The sequence below is a fragment of the Lolium rigidum genome, chromosome 4 (genome assembly GCF_022539505.1).
Source record: "Lolium rigidum isolate FL_2022 chromosome 4, APGP_CSIRO_Lrig_0.1, whole genome shotgun sequence".
Lineage (NCBI taxonomy): Eukaryota > Viridiplantae > Streptophyta > Magnoliopsida > Poales > Poaceae > Lolium > Lolium rigidum.
Window position 1 is genome coordinate 250,130,240 of NC_061511.1, and position 20,246 is coordinate 250,150,485.

Here is a 20,246-nt window from a genome sequence, read left to right on the forward strand (position 1 = left end):
GGCCGCGCCGCTCAGGGTTTGGCGCCCCGTGGCCCCTCTTCGTCTCTCCTTCGGACTTCGGAAGCTTCGTGAGAAAATAGGCCTCCGGGCTTTTATTTCGTCCAATTCCGAGAATATTTCTTTACTAGGATTTCGAAACCAAAAACGAGCAGAAAACAAGAATCGGCACTTCGGCATCTTGTTAATAGGTTAGTTCCAGAAAATGCACGAATATGACATAAAGTGTGCATAAAACATGTAGATAACATCAATAATGTGGCATGGAACACAAGAAATTATCGATACGTTGGAGACGTATCATATGCTTGACTTGCCACCATTGAAAAACTGTTATCTGGATGTTAATCTCGCTGATAATGCTAAAAAGAAACCTTTGGGGAAAGTTGATAATGTTCATATTATGGTTAACAATAACCGTGTCCCCGTTGATTTTGTTGTCTTGGATATTGAATGCAATGCATCTTGCCCCATTATATTGGGAAGACCTTTTCTTCGAACCGTTGGTGCTACTATTGATATGAAGGAAGGTAATATTAAATATCAATTTCCTATCAAGAAAGGTATGGAACACTTCCCTAGAAAGAGAATGAAGTTACCTTATGATTCTATTATTAGAACAAATTATGATGTTGATGCTTCGTCTCTTGATGTTACTTGATATACACTTTCTGCGCCTAGCCTGAAAGGCGTTAAAGAAAAGCGCTTATGGGAGACAACCCATGTTTTTACTACAGTATTTTTGTTTTATATTTGAGTCTTGGAAGTTGTTTACTACTGTAGCAACCTCTCCTTATCTTAGTTTTATGTTTTGTTGTGCCAAGTAAGTCTTTGATAGTAAAGTAAATACTAGATTTGGATTATCGCGTGAAACGCATTTCTTTGTCGTCACGAATCTGGGTCTAATTCTCCGTAGGAAACTCATAAAATTAAGCCAATTTACGTGAGTGATCCTCGGATATGTACGAACTTTCATTCAATTTGGGCATTTTCATTTGAGCAAGTCTCGGTGACCTAATAAAATCCATCTTTACGGACCGTTTCGTTTTGACAGATTCTCGCCTTTTATTTCGCATTGCCTCTTTTGCTATGTTGGATGAATTTCTTTGATCCATTAATGTCCAAGTAGCTTTATGCAATGTCCGAAGTGTTAAGAATGATTGTGTCACATCCGAACATGTTAATTTTTATTGTGCACTAACCCTCTAATGAGTTGTTTCGAGTTTGGTGTGGAGGAAGTTTTCAAGGATCAAGAGAGGAGTATGATACAATATGATCAAGGAGAGTGAAAGCTCTAAGCTTGGGGATGCCCGGTGGTTCACCCCTGCATATTCTAAGAAGACTCAAGCGTCTAAGCTTGGGGATGCCCAAGGCATCCCCTTCTTCATCGACAACATTATCGAGTTCCTCCCCCGAAACTATATTTTTATTCCGTCACATCTTATGCACTTTGCTTGGAGCGTCGGTTTGTTTTTGTTTTTGTTTTGTTTGAATAAAATGGATCCTAGCATTCACTTTGTGGGAGAGAGACACGCTCCTCTATAGCATATGGACAAGTATGTCCTTAGGCTCTACTCATAGTATTCATGGCGAAGTTTCTTCTTCGTTAAATTGTTATATGGTTGGAATTGGAAAATGCTACATGTAGTAACTCTAAAATGTCTTGGATAATTTGATACTTGGCAATTTTTGTGCTCATGTTTAAGCTCTTGCATCATGTACTTTGCACCCATTAATGAAGAAACACTTAGAGCTTGCTAATTTGGTTTGCATATTTGGTTTCTCTAGAGTCTAGATAATATCTAGTATTGAGTTTTGAACAACAAGGAAGACGGTGTAGAGTCTTATAATGTTTATAATATGTCTTTTATGTGAGTTTTGCTGCACCGTTCATCCTTGTGTTTGTTTCAAATAACCTTGCTAGCCTAAACCTTGTATCGAGAGGGAATACTTCTCATGCATCCAAAATCCTTGAGCCAACCACTATGCCATTTGTGTCCACCATATCTACCTACTACATGGTATTTCTCCGCCATTCCAAAGTAAATTGCTTGAGTGCTACCTTTAAAATTCCATCATTCACCTTTGCAATATATAGCTCATGGGACAAATAGCTTAAAAACTATTGTGGTATTGAATATGTACTTATGCACTTTATCTCTTATTAAGTTGCTTGTTGTGCGATAACCATGCTTCCGGGGACGCCATCAACTATTCTTTGTTGAATATCATGTGAGTTGCTATGCATGTCCGTCTTGTCTGAAGTAAGAGAGATCTACCACCTTAATGGTTGGAGCATGCATATTGTTAGAGAAGAACATTGGGCCGCTAACTAAAGCCATGATTCATGGTGGAAGTTTCAGTTTTCGACATATATCCTCAATCTCATATGAGAATAATAATTGTTGTCACATGCTTATGCATTAAAGAGGAGTCCATTATCTGTTGTCCATGTTGTCCCGGTATGGATGTCTAAGTTGAGAATAATCAAAAGCGAGAAATCCAAAATGTGAGCTTTCTCCTTAGACCTTTGTACAAGGCGGCATGGAGGTACCCCATTGTGACACTTGGTTAAAACATATGTATTGCAATGATCCGGTAGTCCAAGCTAATTAGGACAAGGTGCGGGCACTATTAGTATACTATGCATGAGGCTTGCAACTTGTAAGATATAATTTACATAACTCATATGCTTTATTACTACCGTTGACAAAATTGTTTCATGTTTTCAAAATAAAAGCTCTAGCACAAATATAGCAATCGATGCTTTCCTCTTTGAAGGACCATTCTTTTTACTTTTATGTTGAGTCAGTTCACCTATCTCTCTCCACCTCAAGAAGCAAACACTTGTGTGAACTTGCATTGATTCCTACATACTTGCATATTGCACTTGTTATATTACTCTATGTTGACAATTATCCATGAGATATACATGTTACAAGTTGAAAGCAACCGCTGAAACTTAATCTTCCTTTGTGTTGCTTCAATACCTTTACTTTGATTTATTGCTTTATGAGTTAACTCTTATGCAAGACTTATTGATGCTTGTCTTTAAGTACTATTCATGAAAAGTCTTTGCTTTATGATTCACTAGTTTACTCATGTCATTACCATTGTTTTGATCGCTGCATTCATTACATATGTTTACAAATAGTATGATCAAGGTTATGATGGCATGTCACTTCGTGAAATTATCTTTGTTATCGTTTTACCTCGCTCGGGACGAGCGAGAACTAAGCTTAGGGATGCTTATACGTCTCCGACGTATCGATAATTTCTTATGTTCCATGCCACATTATTGATGATATCTACATGTTTTATGCACACTTTATGTCATATTCGTGCATTTTCCGGAACTAACCTATTAACAAGATGCCGAAGAGCCGATTCTTGTTTTCTGCTGTTTTTGGTTTCGGAAATCCTAGTAACGAAATATTCTCGGAATTGGACGAAATCAACGCCCGGGGTCCTATTTTGCCACGAAGCTTCCGGAAGACCGAAGAGGAGTCGAAGTGGGGCCACGAGGCGCCGCCACCATAGGGCGGCGCGGCCCGTGCCCTGGCCGCGCCGACCTATGGTGTGGGGCCCTCGTGTGGCCCCCCACGTTGCCCTTCCGCCTACTTAAAGCCTCCATCGCGAAAACCCCAGTACCGAGAACCACGATACGGAAAACCTTCCAGAGACGCCGCCGCCGCCAATCCCATCTCGGGGATTCGGAGATCTCCTCCGGCACCCCGCCGGAGAGGGGATTCATCTCCCGGAGGACTCTTCACCGCCATGGTCGCCTCGCGAGTGATGAGTGAGTAGTTCACCCTCGGACTATGGGTCCATAGCAGTAGCTAGATGGTTGTCTTCTCCTCATTGTGCTTCATTGTTGGATCTTGTGAGCTGCCTAACATGATCAAGATCATCTATCCGTAATGCTATATGTTGTGTTTGTCGGGATCCGATGGATAGAGAATACCATGTTATGTTAATTATCAAGTTATTACCTATGTGTTGTTTATGATCTTGCATGCTCTCCGTTATTAGTAGAGGCTCGGCCAAGTTGATGCTAGTAACTCCAAGAGGGAGTATTTATGCTCGATAGTGGGTTCATGTCTCCGTGAATGCGGGGAGTGACGAAACCCCTAAGGTTATGGATGTGCTGTTGCCACTAGGGATAAAACATTGATGCTATGTCCGAGGATGTAGTTATTGATTACATTGCGCGCAATACTTAATGCAATTGTCTGTTGTTAGCAACTTAATACTGGAAGGGGTTCGGATGATAACCTGAAGGTGGACTTTTTAGGCATAGATGCAGTTGGATGGCGGTCTATGTACTTTGTCGTAATGCCCAATTAAATCTCACTCGTACTTATCATGACATGTATGTGCATTGTTATGCCCTCTCTATTTGTCAATTGCCCGACTGTAATTTGTTCACCCAACATGCTTTTATCTTATGGGAGAGACACCTCTAGTGAACTGTGGACCCCGGTCCATTCATTATACTGAAATACAAATCTGCTGCAATACTTGTTCTTTACTGTTTTCTTGCAAACAATCATCTTCCACACAATACGGTTAATCCTTTATTACAGCAAGCCGGTGAGATTGACAACCTCACTGTTTCGTTGGGGCAAAGTACTTTGGTTGTGTTGTGCAGGTTCCACGTTGGCGCCGGAATCTCTGGTGTTGCGCCGCACTACATCCCGCCGCCATCAACCTTCAACGTGCTTCTTGACTCCTACTCGGTTCGATTAAACCTTGGTTTCTTATCGAGGGAAACTTGCCGCTGTGCGCATCACACCTTCCTCTTGGGGTTCCCAACGGACGTGTCAATTACACGCATCAAGCAAATTTACGGCGCCGTTGCCGGGAGATCAAGACACGGCTCGCAAGGGAGTCTCCACTTCTCAACCTCTTTACTTTGTTTTTGTCTTGCTTTATTTTATTTACTACTTTGTTTGCTGCACTTATATCAAAACACAAAAAAAAATTAGTTTCTAGTTTTACTTTATTTACTATCTTGTTTTCTATATCAAAAACACAAAAAACTTAGTTACTTGCATTTACTTTATCTAGTTTGCTTTATTTACTACTGCTAAAATGGCTACTCCTGAAAATACTAAGTTGTGTGACTTCACAACCACAAACAATAATGATTTCCTATGCACACCTATTGCTCCACCTGCTACTACAGCATAATTCTTTGAAATTAAACCTGCTTTACTGAATCTTGTTATGCGAGAGCAATTTTCTGGTGTTAGTTCCGATGATCTTCGTTGCCCATCTCAATAATTTTGTTGAACTATGTGAAATGCAAAAGTATAAAGATGTAGATGGTGACATTATTAAATTAAAATTGTTTCCTTTCTCATTAAGAGGAAGAGCAAAAGATTGGTTGCTATCTCTGCCTAAGAATAGTATTGATTCCTGGACTAAATGCAAGGATGCTTTTATTGGTAGATATTATCCCCCTGCTAAAATTATATCTTTGAGGAGTAGCATAATGAATTTTAAACAATTGGATAATGAACATGTTGCTCAAGCTTGGGAAAGAATGAAATCTTTGGTTAAAAATTGCCCAACCCATGGATCGACTACTTGGATGATCATCCAAACCTTCTATGCGGGACTAAATTTTTCTTCGCGGAATTTATTGGATTCAGCTGCTTTGGAGGTACCTTTATGTACATCACTCTTGGTGAAGCAACAAAGCTTCTTGATAATATGATGATTAATTACTCCGAATGGCACACGAAAAGAGCTCCACAAGGTAAGAAGGTAAATTCATGTTGAAGAATCCTCTTCCTTGAATGATAAGATTGATGCTATTATGTCTATGCTTGTGAATGGTAGGACTAATGTTGATCCTAATAATGTTCCGTTAGCTTCATTGGTTGCCCAAGAAGAACATGTTGATGTAAACTTCATTAAAAATAATAATTTCAACAACAATGCTTATCGGAACAATTCTAGTAATAACTATAGGCCATATCCTTATAATAATGGTAACGGTTATGCTAATTCTTATGGGAATTCTTACAACAATAATAGTAATACACCCCTGGACTTGAAGCTATGTTTAAAGAATTTATTAGTACACAAGCTGCCTTTAACAAATCTCGTTGAGGAAAAGCTCAATAAAATTGATATTCTTGCTTCTAAGGTTGATAGTCTTGCCTCTGATGTTGATCTTTTGAAATCTAAAGTTATGCCTAATAGGGATATTGAAAATAAAATTGTTACTACAGCAAATGTCATCCAAGTTAGAATTAATGAGAATATAAGATTAATGGCTGAACTGCGCGCTAGGTGGGATAGAGAAGAAAATAAACTTTTATAGCACATAGAGGATGACATGCGGGTCCCATGAGCCAGCAGGTTCCTCAACGTTTCAAACGTGGCATGAGATCGAAAGAAAAAGGCAAGTGACCAAATATCAGGAGCCAAAAATAATTCAAGAAAAGAAAGTTTTATAGTACATAGAGGATGACATGCGGATCCCATTTAGCAGCAGCGGTATCACCGTTTGAGAGGCGGCGAGGGGATCGAAAGAAAAAGGCAAGTGACCAAATATGAGGTGCCAAAAAAAAATCCAAGAAAAGAAAGTTTTATAGTACATAGAGGATGACATGCGGGTCCCATTTAGCGGCAGCGGTATCACGGTTTGAGAGGCGGCGGGGATCGAATGAAAAAGGCAAGTGACCAAATATGAGGTGCCAAAAAAAGCGCAAGAAAAGAAAGTTGATTGCACATAGAGGATGACATGCGGGTCCCATTTAGCGAAGCGGTCTCAACGTTTCCAAGGCGGCAAGGGATCAAAAGAAAAAGGAAGTAGCCGAGAAATCGGGGGTCAAAAAATCCAAGAATAGAAAGAATTTTGGTTCATAGAGGATGACATGCGGGACCCATGATCCTGCATCGTAAACGGCTCGATCGGAGAGCGTTGAACGAGATGGCGCGATCGAGAAAAAAAACAATGCCAGAGAGGCTGCCATCTGGGCCCTACATCCCTGGGCGGTGCGGATTTACGTTGACTCGGCCGGCGAACCCGAGAATTCGAGATGCACCACGTCCCGGGCCACCATACGCGATGTTTTAGCCGTTTTCGTCGGTCTAGGTGGCCTCAAAAACGAGAAAAAAAACGTTTTGACATGCACAACGGAGAGACCAAAAATTGTCGGCCATGGTACACCAGCAACCACGGCGCGACTTCAACTTCGTCGGCCATGGCAACTTTTCTTGTAGTGATTTAAGATTATAAGGTATTTTGATACTACTTGATCTTATTAAGTAAGGATGTTACTTGATCTTCCTCAGGAAGATCAGAAACTTCACGAAAGACATAAAGCTCGATTTGTCATAAAGGATGTTTTGACAAAGTCAAAAGGTTGACTACAATGTGTAGTGATGCTTGAGTCATTAGGGTTTTTTAACTAGCAATTACTACATTTTGTGAATTGATGAAAGTCTGTCGAAAAACTGCATCTCCTACAATATCTGAATTAAAGAAGAGTTGTAATTAGTACAACAAGCAAGATTTTTCAATCATATGAATGTTGGTGTATCATAGCCGGAATTCTCGATTTGATGGATGATCAAAGGATTTTGGGATTTTCCAAGATATTGAGAAGGCCTGCATTTGCAAGAAACTGAATGGGAGCTAAATAGTCTTCCTAATATTATGTGTAGATGATACATTTTGAAGTGGGAGTTAAGTAGATTTTCTTAATCATTAAATGAAGATGACACGATTTGAGTGGGAGCTAATTGAGTTTTCCTTATCTCATATGTCACTAGCATATTTTGAGTAGAAGCTAAGTGTGTTTTCCTGATCTTATATATGGCTGACATATTCGAGTGGAAGCTTATCAAACATTCTTATATGTAGATGACATTGAGAACAAGCAAGTGCGTGGTTGTTTGCCCTATGCCTGGGCGCTCCACGATAGTCAATTGGCGCGCGTCGACCGGGGCCTCGCTTCGTCTCCGCCGTCTGGCGAAAGGTGGGCCCCGTCTGGCGGAATACGCGTTGCTCTTGTTTCTCTCACACTACCCACGCATCCTCTGAAACCCTACCCTCTCGCGTCACAATTTTTTGCGGCGGCGGCTCCCCGTGCGCTCCTCTTCCATGCGTTCTCACCAAGCCTCTCCAGGATACCGGCGAATCGGAGTCTCTCCAATACATGGCGTCTCACCCCGCGAAGAAACCCTAGATGTGGCGGCGGTCTGATGCGGGAGGTGCTACGCCCGCCATGGTCATTGGCGGACGGAGCTCTAGAGGGCTCGACATCGACGGCGATGGCGGCCGGACATGTAGGCACTCTCTCCTCTCCCTCTCTCCAGCTACTCAAACCCTAGCGTCGCCCTCTCTTGGTCGTCTCCTCCGGCGCCGGTGACCGGGAATCGGCCAACGCCGTCCGTCTCCTCCCACTGGTGACCTCTCCCTGCTCCTTCTCCCCTCATAGCTTTTTCTTGAACAGGGAAGAAGGACGCGACCGAACCTAGAGAATGACCAGCGGAGAGAACATGCTCCATCCCATGACCCGCGCCGCTGCTCCAACCACTGCTTCGGCAGTTGCTGCTGGTCCATCTACTTGATCGGCCCACTGCAGCTCCAACCCATGAAAACAAGGTAGATTTCTGCCCTCCTTTCAGTTCTTTGCTGTTTTTCCTCATTAACTATGAAATACAGCTAACTGAAGTTAATTTCTAGAAAAGGTTGAGAAGATCTACATGACAATCAGGCCTGCCAGTTCAACTTATTTTGTTATGCACTTTGTTTTGTCTTCTCTCACTGTTTTAGTTCCAGTTTAATTTGGTTCAGACCAAAGTAATAGTGACTCCTCTACATATATAGGTTAAAGTTAATATTTCTTGCTTCAAGAAAGTACTTTTGCTGAAGGGAATAAATCTTCTTCGGTGCCCATGAACTTGCCGTTGGTGGCTTCTGAAGGTGCATCAAATTTTAAACGTACTGCAGTTCATGGAAGTTACTAGCTAAGAAAAATGTTTTTGACATTATAAGCAATACAAATTCACCCTTGCTCACCAACGTCAGATCTTAATGCCCGCATTAAGAGTTCAGAAACTTATCAGACATTATTTTGAACACAAGGCATAATTTCTAACAATTACAATGAACTATGATGCAGTTACGGCGAAGTCAAAGAATAAGGAGAAAGAAAAATCAGAGAAGGAGGCATCATTGCAGGTAAAATTATGTCATGTGTTTATTTTCTTATTTTCAGAGATATTTTTTCTTGTCTGAGTCAACTATTCAGCAAGGTCAAATTACATAATACTATCTGAATCAGCAGATCTAGCATTTATTTTGCTCAAGCTACAGGTTATTGTTATAATAAACAGTGTGCCTTCATTCAACAGGCTATCATGGAGCTCTTATTGGGCATGGTACAGTATCCTATATAGCATTTAGTTATCTGGGTTGAAGATGACAAACTGGATCCTGCTCAACAACACCCCATTGTATAGAGGTTTTTTCACGGCAAGATCATTTGTGTATTTTGAAATGCTTGGTCATGACCTGTAAGCAACTTCCATCAGGCATGTATTCACTAATACTTCTATAACTATTCCCTTTGTTAGTTGAATAATGAATAATGTGGTAACTTAAACTCCCACTTTATAGGTATGTGCTAGAGAAAGAATGGCTTCACAAGTTTACGACAAAACTTTGGCAGGTTAGGTCTCATTTCCAGATGATGTTAAATTTCGTATGTATATGTCACCAACTTACGATATTATATCCATGGCGCACTCTGTTTAGATATTAGTGTATTGGTTGTGCATGAAGGTGTTGGCATTGTTCACAGAAGCTAAAACCAAAATTATCCCGTGATTTCAAAGTGAGTTTCTTCCCCTGAAAATAAGCACTTGCTATGATTACCATTAGTATGCTATTACTTCTGGCCATGGTTATGCTTGATGGGTGAGGTGCTCATCATTTATTTGGTTTTAATTGGTTGTAACAATCAGTCGATGGCATTATGCATCACCATCATGTTTCTGGCTTATTGAAATATGCTTCATGTAGTTATCATTGTTCCTATAATTGCTCTTAATTTCTTGAACCATCATATTCTTGTGTGGTACCGGTATGTTCGTGTTTGCCCATAACCCATAGTTTCCTTTGTGCGGGATTTTCCTCTATTTCCACTTGTCATTTATCATAGAAAGAAATTCAAGGTTGATGCATTCCGTGTCAGTTAAGCACCATCTTTTCCTCTGCTTGAGATAATTGGCTTGTTTGGTAGTCCTACTCTTGAGTGCTACTGATGGTTAGAAGCGATCTATGCATACAGAATGGTTCGAATGGTTAGGTAAATATCGTGTTGTTGGTTAGAATCATGGGCATATGAATCAAAATTGTTGTTTCGGAAATGATACTTCATTTTATCTTATATGGTGATCCTTTTTACGAGATTATGTTGATCCTTTGGTTGGGGTAGTTTCTTCGGTTCCCTGTGGTTCAGCCAGTCTGCAATAGTGTTGACCATGGCTACAACAGCTGGAGGGTCTTATTATCTAAAGATGCCTTTCAAAAAAATCCAGTAGACTTCTTGGGCAAATATCTTTTTTGGCAGCTTGAGTTGTTCCAGGCTGCGGGTTTCTCATGGCCTACTTGTAGCTACAATTTTGCTCCATCGTGTTGTATGGCTCAAGTTGGACGCTTAGCCTGGTTACCATTTTATTTGTGCACCAAATTGTAGCTCCATTTTGGTTTTCTTGTATCTTGAATGACTGAAAACTTATACCGGCAGATATATGCACTTGACAATGTAAGCTGAGATCTTACCGGTCGCTATAGTCTGGGTCCTAGACGTTGTACATGTGTTCTAATTTATTTTGGATTATTAGTTTTTTGAGTGCTAAGATTACGTACTAAATATCGCTAGCGTTTTCTCTTCTCAAGTTACATATATAGTTGAATATAGAAGTGGTTATTCTGCAGATCAGCAATATAGTGGTTCTTCATGAATATGAGTTTCTCACAAGCAGTGTGAATTAACTACTGGTGTCGTAGCATTTTGTGTAGGATTATAGGTACAATGATTCATGTTCTACATAAATTAGCATTTTGTGTATCATTTTTTCATATTGTTCATGAATATGAGTTTCTCACAAGCAGGGTGAGTTCCTCACAATGCCCACTGGTTCCATACTTCGTATTTCCTGTCTCCATCAAATTTATGTATATCTTTCTCTGAATTCAATCTCTGTTTGCCTATATTGTTGAATCTATAGATACAGTATACATATATGATTGTGCAGTTTTACCTATTTAATATATTATTGGAAACCATGGATCTAAATAAACGTTACATTGGCGATTGATCATTTGTAGAATGCTTCCACTGAGATATGTGACTAGATATTTACTTGTGATTTTGTTGTTAATGCTAAGTAATCGATATAATAAACTTGCATTCATTCTTCAGTTGGATAGGCTGGAAGGTTGGAAAGTGTGATTGGATGGTACCACTCACACCTTGGTTATGGATGATGGTTGGCATACATGCTGGACGACAGTCGGAGCGAGGCAAACTACATACTGGAAAATAAGCTGGAGCAAGCAGGCCTCGAGGACTAGGCCAACTGCCGTGGACTACAATCAGGACACCACCGCTGCCAAGCAGCCACCGACACACGCTGAAGCATCTATGCAGTACACTGCAATTACCTGCAAAGCATGAGATATTTAAGCTAACAAATGGTTAATTGGTTCCAGCACATAGGGTGGCCATTGGTGAGGGCATACAGGAGGAACACCTTGTGGAAAATGTGCCATGTGAGTAAGTACCATATCTCCCCATCTTGTCCTGCTTGAGTGCTCGGTGATATTTCCGCTTATTATAGTATTGAATGGGTGTATTATTTTCACCTGATCTCTGAATTGTAGATTGTTAATGCACTTCTTTGGAGAGAGGAAATTGTTGCTTCTGTTGGTTAATTTATAAGATTTACATCTTTCATGTTGGTCGATTTACAGGTTTTGCCAGGTTGATGAGATTTGGAGACATGAGCTCTATAAGAACTCTGTAGGAACTCAAAGTCCATGTAAGGAACGGTGCCTGAATAATTTGAAGCATGCCACTTCTTTAGATATCCCTTTTAAAATTTACTGTTATATTGGTTCTTTTGTTGTGCACGTGCAGGGTTAAGCTCTTCAATCAATTCAAAAATCACATTCGAAGCAAAGAACCAAGGTCACTTGCTTTATGGACAACGTACTGTATATTCCTTTTTGCTACAAAATCGATTATTTTTCTAGGGCATGTAAAAACAAATTAGGTATGTATCGTCGAGGTTCTCACCGAGGTTAGTTTGCCCACTGTTTTTTTGGTTTACAGATATTGAGCTAAGGATCGAACCATGCATTGGTCAAATTCCCTAGTATTTGTTAGATTGTATGATTGTGTGGATCTACCATTTGTAATGTATTATATTCCACATCGGTGGGACTACCTTCTTACAAGTATGCGAGATGCATGTATCCGTGCTCTGATGTAATCTTGGATCCTATATAAATGCAATTACAAGTATTTTTATGACCTCATGTTTCATTTATCCAAGTGACTATATTTTACTATAAGTTTGTGTTAGTTGAGATCACAATATTCAGATTGGGTTGCCCCTGACCGGCTAAGAGGCGCCCAATGGGGCGCCCCAACCACTAGTATAATGAATGTTGCAGGTGGTGCTTGTGATTATATAAACTAGTAAATATTCTATGGATGAAGTTGAATATTGAAACATTAAAAGGAACATCAAGGTAGTCTGATACGTTCAATAAACATTAAGTCGGAATTCTTTCCAAGAATAGATTATGAAGAAGTTCAGAATGGAACAAGCCAAGAAGAAGTTCTTACTTGTATAGCTAGGTGTAGGATTGAGTTGATCTCTGTGCTATAAGCCTATAACTATGGTTACATGAGAGAATAGGGATGTGCTCATCCCCTTACGTCTGAGTCATAAGGTTCTATCATTAAACCGTGCTGTCTATACAACATGTGACCCAAGTTTTGGCCAGAAGAAGATTGAAGTGATTACCGAGTTAATCACTGGAAAAAGAAGTACTGTATATTTTTTCAGTCACTGGTGAGAAAATTTGTTGGAAAGCATGCAAACACGCCCAATACATACTAGGATCTTGTTTCTAGAAGGTAGGATCAAGACAGCCAAGTTGCAGCAAATTTGAACTAATATCAGCATTGAGTTGTCCGCTATACACAGGCCATGGTAATCATCATTCCAGAAAGACGGGATAGACAAAGTCCAAGCACACTCGGAAGGCTAAAACGAGATATCGTACCAAATCCCAGAAAAGTACTATGCAATTCCTGTCCCTATTTCTCCGAAACATTTCGTCAAACAGCTTGCGGGCGGCAGAACGCTCCCCAGAGCAGCAGGGCCACGGGGCCAGCAGCCGCAGCCCAGACGAAGGCGGCCGCCCAAGGGAGCATGATGGACGAGAAGCCGGCGGCGAGCTTGCCGGCGGACATGGAGATCAGGATCGAGGTGAGCACCGCCCCTCCTGCCTGGAGCCGGCGCCTCCCGCGGCCGGGCGGCACGCGGCGGACGGCGTGGAGGCAGTAGACGGCGAGGAGCGTCACGAGGTAGTGCCCGACGAGCACGGCCACGGCGCACGGGTCGCCGGCGGAGCGGTACACCGCCGCGGCCCAGTTGCCGGTGGCTATGACGAAGCACAACGCCTGCGTCCTGCCCAAGCCGTCCATGTCGCGCCGCGCCGCGCCGAAGGTTTCTCCCGAAGTCCCGATGCGCCGAGTCGAGAGAAGTTGAGCTTGGTGAATTGGTACGTTTGAGGCCCGACGAACGGCCCATATGGTTCCTGTATTTGTATTTGCCCGTTTGGAGAATTGGGCCGAAGCCCATTGCAACTGCCCAGACTGTACTTTGTTCTCCCTTCTCCACACCTCCCCGCGAACCGCAATCCCATCCCACGACTTTAGGGTTTCCACAACTACCTCCCGCACCACTCCGAATCCAGCCAGCGGCCATGGCGACGGTGGCGGCGGCGAAGGGCGGCGAGAAGCCGGTGCTGAGGAAGCCCGTATTCGTCAAGGTCGACCAGCTCGGCCCGGGCACCGTCGGACACACCCTCACCGTCAAGGTCGTCAGCGCCAAACCCATCGCCCCCCGCGCACGCGCCGCAGGCGGCGGGCCCGCTGCCTCCCGCCAGGTGCGCATTGCGGAGTGCATCGTCGGTGACGAGACAGGGGTCATCGTCTTCACCGCCCGCAACGACCAAGGTGATTGTCGTTTCGACCTGTATTCATACTGTTATTTTGTTTGGTTGTGGGCGAGGTTTATAATGCAGATTTTTTTAATATGTGTGCGAGATTTATAATGCGGAATCGGATTCATATGGCCTTTCTTAATCAAAAAAATGCACTCGGAATTTTACAAATGTTATTTGCACAATTGCACATGCCTTTTTTTAAATGACATATGGAAAGTCGCATGTTAATTAGGTTACCGCAATATGCGTTTTCAGCTGCAACCGTCCAGCTTGTTTACCAGGTTAATAACCACTGCAGGCTGCCGCTAGCACACCATCTTCTGGTTTCTGCAGTTCAACAAGGAGTGGTCAGTTTAGTAAAATAACATGATTAGATGCAACGAAAGTGAGAGCAAAACGTTCCAGCGGTACCTTGGCTAGGATCGGAGATCAATCACACATGTGCTCGCTTGGCTATGGATATTTGTCACTGGCAACATTGGGCATTCTCATAAAAGACCCTGCAATTTCCTAATTTGCTCCCCATTGTTCTGTGTTCCAATTTTAGTTAGAATCACATTTCATTTCATTTGATAAATAGAGTTCTCGGAAGGTGGAGTATTGCCCTGGCCTGTTGCCAATCATATATCTACTTGGCTTCTGGCCTCGCCACTTCACACTGCAAGTCCTGAAGCCATACTGCTTCTCTGCCTCTGGCCTGGGTTGCTATCTTCCTGGTGGTGGTACAGGGTGCCGAACCTAGCCATGTTTTGGCCACGCCAAGCAACATGATGACTAGTCTTCCTGCCCTGGAGATGGGTGATTGGCCCTTCCAGCCTTTGGGATATCCACCTATAGACCATGGCAGCTAACATTAGGAAAGTCACACACTCAATGTTCACCAAGGCACTGGGCGCTAGTTCGCCAGCAGCCTAGCTCTTAGCTGATTAGGCAGACTACGATTAACGAGCTAGCTGTGAAGATGTTGCCAGGTCTAGTGCTATTTGTCTGCTTTTTAAGTTTCCCAAGTTATCCATGTTTCGCCATATTCTGTAATATCACCTCAAATTTGAAATATGCAGTCCTGGTCTAAATCGTATTTTGTTCCAGAGGTAGCTGCTTCCTAGGCTGGCTAGGATCCGAGAACAAATCACACATGTGCCTGCTTGGCTATGGATATTTTTCACTGGAAACATCGAGCATCCTCATAAAATACCCTGCACTTTCTTAATTTGCCCCCATTGTTCTGTGGTCTAACTTTAGTTAAAATCAGATTTCATTCCATTTGATGAATAGATTTCTCGGGCGGTGGAGTATTTCCCTGAGCTGTTGCCTATTACTATATATAGCCCAACCAAGCTGCATCTTGCCATGCCTCAACATGGTGGCTAGCCTTCCCGCCCCGCCGCCCTGGGTGTTTGGCCCTCCCAGCCTTCGCAGTGTCCAGGTATAGACCATGGTAGCTAACATTAGGTAATTCACACAGCCAATGTTCCCAAGCACTGGGTGTTAGTTCAGCGGCAACCTAGCACCTACTCCCCCCGTTCCTTTTTAACTGACTGTGTACTAAATCAGAGTCAGTTAAAAGGGAACGAAGGGAGTAGCTGATTAGGAAGAGTACGGTTAACAGGCTAGGTGTGAGGTTGTCGCCAGGCCTAGAAGGCTATGTGGCTGGCTTTGAAGGTTTCAAAAGTGTCCATGTATCTCCCCTATTTTGTAATACTAGGACAATGCCCGCGCGTTGCTGCGGATGAGCGAAATATGTTCACTTCAAAAATAGAAAACAAAAAAATTCTTTATCAATATGCAAGAATAAACTAAATTGCATCACTTCTGTCTAAATTATAAAGTTTGTAAGATGACCGCATATAAAGAACGAGGAAATGCATACAAACCTATAGATATAAGGCAGACCCGTGAGCTGGTTCAGGATTACTTTAGCTACAAAGAAAGTTTTAATTTGACAGTCAGTTTTTTTTAACGGAAACCGTTATCGGGCCGGCCAGGCACGAATAGGGGGCCTGAACCGAGGCGGAGATGGGTATTGAGAGGGACTCCTTCCAGGATGGTCGCAGGCGCAGGCATTTGATCACGATCCGTCCGTGTGTGGCAGACAGTATTAAGAGACGAACAGCTTGCAGTTCATCCGTCATCCGTCATCTTCCTTTTGATTGTGCATGATGCAAGGCACGTTTTACTTAACAGCCAACAATCCCTCCCTTCTCAATGTGCGAGACATGCAACCTTAATCCTTCTTTCCTTTTATAATTCCACAACCGGCAGCGTGCAGGTCTACCTTGTATGTCAAGGATCTAGACGTGGCTCTTTCCCATTGTATTGCTGCTTGTTTCTACGGAACTGTGGAACGTATATGAACAGGTAGGATACATTACAAAGGAGCGAGGTGGGACTATTTTAGTCAATCAACTGCACCGTATCTCCCGTGGCCCTGGGCGGTCTTGAGTTCAATCCATAGAAAGGCTATTTACCCGTCTCGCGGCCCATAAGAGAAGGCACAATCCCAGACCGATCAAGATAAACTGATACTATCCGCCCCTGTTCAGCCACCTTCTCTTCCGCTGGTCGTTCCCATCCCCTCCAATGGAGCACCCTCAAGTCCCTTGCTACATCCCCTTGCTGGTGCTCGACGGCGGCTCTCGCCGCCAGGAGCGGCCGCGCGTGGGGCGAGCTCACGCCCCCCCCCCCCCCTCTCATACTGGCCTATGTCCCCTTCTCCACGGACACGGGCAGGTGAGTTCCGTCGGATCCAACCTTTCCCGAGTGCTGGAGGCGCAACAATACGGAGATAGGAGGCAGGCCAATCGCGCGAGCTTTGACTTTTTATCGTTTGTTGGTGTGGGTGTGGGATGTGGTGGAGTAGGACAAGCAAACTAAGGAAGAAGAAGTACAGACGTCTGAACAGCCGCCGCTCGTCCCAGACCCGCCTCTCTTCCGGCTCGCGTCGAACGTGTCGACCACGTTCGCCTCTGAGGCTCGGCCTCGTCAGCGGGCACCGCGCCTCCTCATGTGCTTCGGTCGGTACGAAGGGATGAGCAGAACGAAGGAGAAAAAACATAACGAACCGGTACCGAACGGGTATAATGGCATTGTGCGCAATATGCAACTTCGTGGGAGGGCAAAACGGTCCGAACAAATGTTGGACGAAAATTTTGGCAGAAACCTTAGCTCCTTTATTATTAGGTATAGATTACCTCAAATTGGAAATATGCCTAAAATACTCCCTCCTTGCCAAAATGTAGTGCATATAAGAATTTTAAAAATCAAATAACATTAAGTTTGACCAGGTATGTAGGAAAAAATATCAACATCTAGAATACCAAATCAATACCATTAGATTCCTCATGATGCGAATTTTCATGTGGTATACATTTGGTATCGTATATGTAGATAATTTTGTCAAAAAAACTTGGTCAAAGTTAATATCGTTTGACTTTTTGAAAATCTTATATGCACTACATTGTGGCAAGGAGGGAGTACTATTTTGTTTCAAAGTGCAAGTCAGTGATCATATGTTGTATACTTGTATCCCCATAGATCACCTTATCTTAAAGAGGAAATCACATAGCTGCCTCCACTTTTCTGGCTACTTCCAAATATAACACAGACATCAGATGTTGCCAAAATATCACTTCTTCCGACCCAAAATATCACTATCAGCTAAGAACAGCTAACATGTTGAGCAAAAGACTCAAATGGTCTGGATTGTTCTCATTAAGAACAACACGTAACAATTAATCTAGTTAATGCCTTGGAGACCAATTCTCTGACCACACGAAAACTTGTTGATGAAATGCTAAATAGATAGACCTATCAAGCAGCGGCAGGTCACCAGGACGCCCTTGCCCAATGTGCATCGCCATCATGGCAATAACATTCTGTCCTCCTCGGCCATTCACATAGCATGCCGATGGCATCTACTCTAAACTTCCTTGCAGTTCAAGATAAGTAGGTTGTGTCACAAGAGTCAAGGACTCTGAAGAGCAGGTGCTCCAGATTGTGTGACAGATACATGAAAAAAGGGGTATATGCCAATTTGAGGTAGGAGCAGGACATTGCCTGGTTGAATAGGTTGGGCCAGACCTAGTATGGAGGGATATTTTTCCATTTCAAAAATGTTGAACTGTACACATCCTTTTGACTAACAAAAGTGAGTTGAAAGCTAAAATCAGTGGTGTTTTGGCAACCTTGAATATTTTGTTCTTATATTAGATAGTAGTGGTGCGGAGGCAATTTTGCCCATCCTTAATTATAGTTCTTACAATGCTGCCAAGCCAGTTCATTTCTATCCTTGTGTGTTGTAGATATCAACCTTCCCTTTTGGTTGGCACTTTTCCACTCGTGAAGGTTGTTCTTATTTCTTTTTGATGTAGTGCTTTCTTAGTTTTCATCCTTCCCTACACATTGTTCAAAGCATAATAATTGTATTATTTAGTAAACCTGACAAGCACTTCTATTCTTGAATGGTTCTAATGTTTTAGATAATCTTGTCTGATAAAGCTGTACAAGATTTTCAGTGGTATGCTGTATTTGAGTTTGATTCTCCATTGTATGTTTACCCAACTAGGAAGTACCTCATACAGCACCTTGTTTTTTCCATTTAGAAGCCATTGTTTGGTATGTCTCTAGCTCTTGGATTCATCTACATGATAAGTTCTTGTTTGTTCTGTGATGGTTGTCATGTTTTCTGCTATCCACCTTTGCATGTCTTTTTCCTTTTTTTTGGGTTCAAATATTTCACGCAAATCTTCATTTGCATGAATGCAGTCTGTATTTCTGTGTATGCGGCTGTAACCTGATGATACTGTCTGTTATTTTTACAGTTGACTTACTGAAGCCAGGCACTACGGTCCTCTTGAGGAATGCAAGAATTGATATGTTCAAGGGGTCGATGAGGCTTGCCGTCGACAAGTGGGGGCGTGTTGAGGTTACCGAGCCTGCTAGTTTCACCGTGAAAGAGGACAATAACATGTCACTAGTAGAGTACGAGCTGGTTAACGTGGCTTAGTGGTCGGTCTAACTGTTTTCTTTTGCGTCCATAAGAAAGCATGTCGAACTTCAGGAAGAATTTCTATGTTTATCTGTTTGCTGCTGGTGTTAGAATTTTTGGCCAGCGAGATTTACACGAAATCCATTTGTGCATCCATGAAAAAAGGGATAGTAGCTAGTTTTATTGTGGCCCCTATGGCTCATTGTATTATTGGCATTAAGAACATCTTCAGTCGCGTCCCCAAAACCGTCCCTCAAAGGGATTTGAGACGCGCCGGACAAAAAAAAAACGTTTTCAGTCGCACTCCCCAAAGCTGCTTTTTGTTCGGCGCGGCCCGATACGGTGTCCGGCGTCTCGAGCCCGTTCACACCAAAAAGCGAGGCAGTGAGCGGCGGGGCCGACCCGTCGGTGGCACATTGAATTTTAACCTAACCATCGCCACAGCTCTCCCGCCTTCCTTCGGCCTATAAAAGGGCAGCCTCTCATTGTCCCTCTCACACACAAACCCTAGCGCCTCCCTTCCCAACCCTAGCCGCCACCATTCCAAGAGTCGACGCCATGGCTGGTAGATGCGGAGGCCGAGCTCGTGGTCGTGGCCGCGGCAGAGCTCCATGCTCGCCTGCGACGCCGTCGTCGTCCTCGTCATCGGACATGCATGACGAGGATCTGAAGGAGATATGCCCTAGAGGCAATAATAAAGTGGTTATTATTTATATCTTTATGTTTATGATAAATGTTTATATATCATGCTAGAATTGTATTAACCGAAACATTAGTACATGTGTGATATGTAGACAACAAGAAGTCCCTAGTATGCCTCTTAAACTAGCTTGTTGATTAATGGATGATTAGTTTCATAATCATGAACATTGGATGTTATTAATAACAAGGTTATATCATTATATGAATGATGTAATGGACACACCCAATTAAGCGTAGCATAAGATCTCGTCATTAAGTTATTTGCTATAAGCTTTCGATTCATAG

The 20,246-nt window shown here is 42.7% G+C and overlaps 1 protein-coding gene and 1 long non-coding RNA gene across 2 annotated transcripts; both read left to right on the forward strand.

The window, feature by feature from the left end:
• Positions 1 to 9,450: 9,450 nt before the first annotated feature.
• Positions 9,451 to 11,551, forward strand: LOC124650204. The gene is made up of 3 exons (XR_006986904.1): positions 9,451 to 9,537; positions 9,641 to 9,692; positions 11,451 to 11,551. It is a non-coding gene; the product is annotated as an uncharacterized LOC124650204 (long non-coding RNA).
• A 2,405-nt stretch (positions 11,552 to 13,956) lies between these two features.
• On the forward strand, positions 13,957 to 19,436 carry LOC124650206 (uncharacterized protein At4g28440-like). Its single transcript, XM_047189762.1, has 2 exons — positions 13,957 to 14,282; positions 19,093 to 19,436. Exons 1-2 carry the CDS (start codon positions 14,030 to 14,032, stop codon positions 19,275 to 19,277), a joined length of 438 nt encoding a protein of 145 aa, XP_047045718.1. The 5' UTR covers positions 13,957 to 14,029; the 3' UTR covers positions 19,278 to 19,436.
• Positions 19,437 to 20,246: the final 810 nt, after the last annotated feature.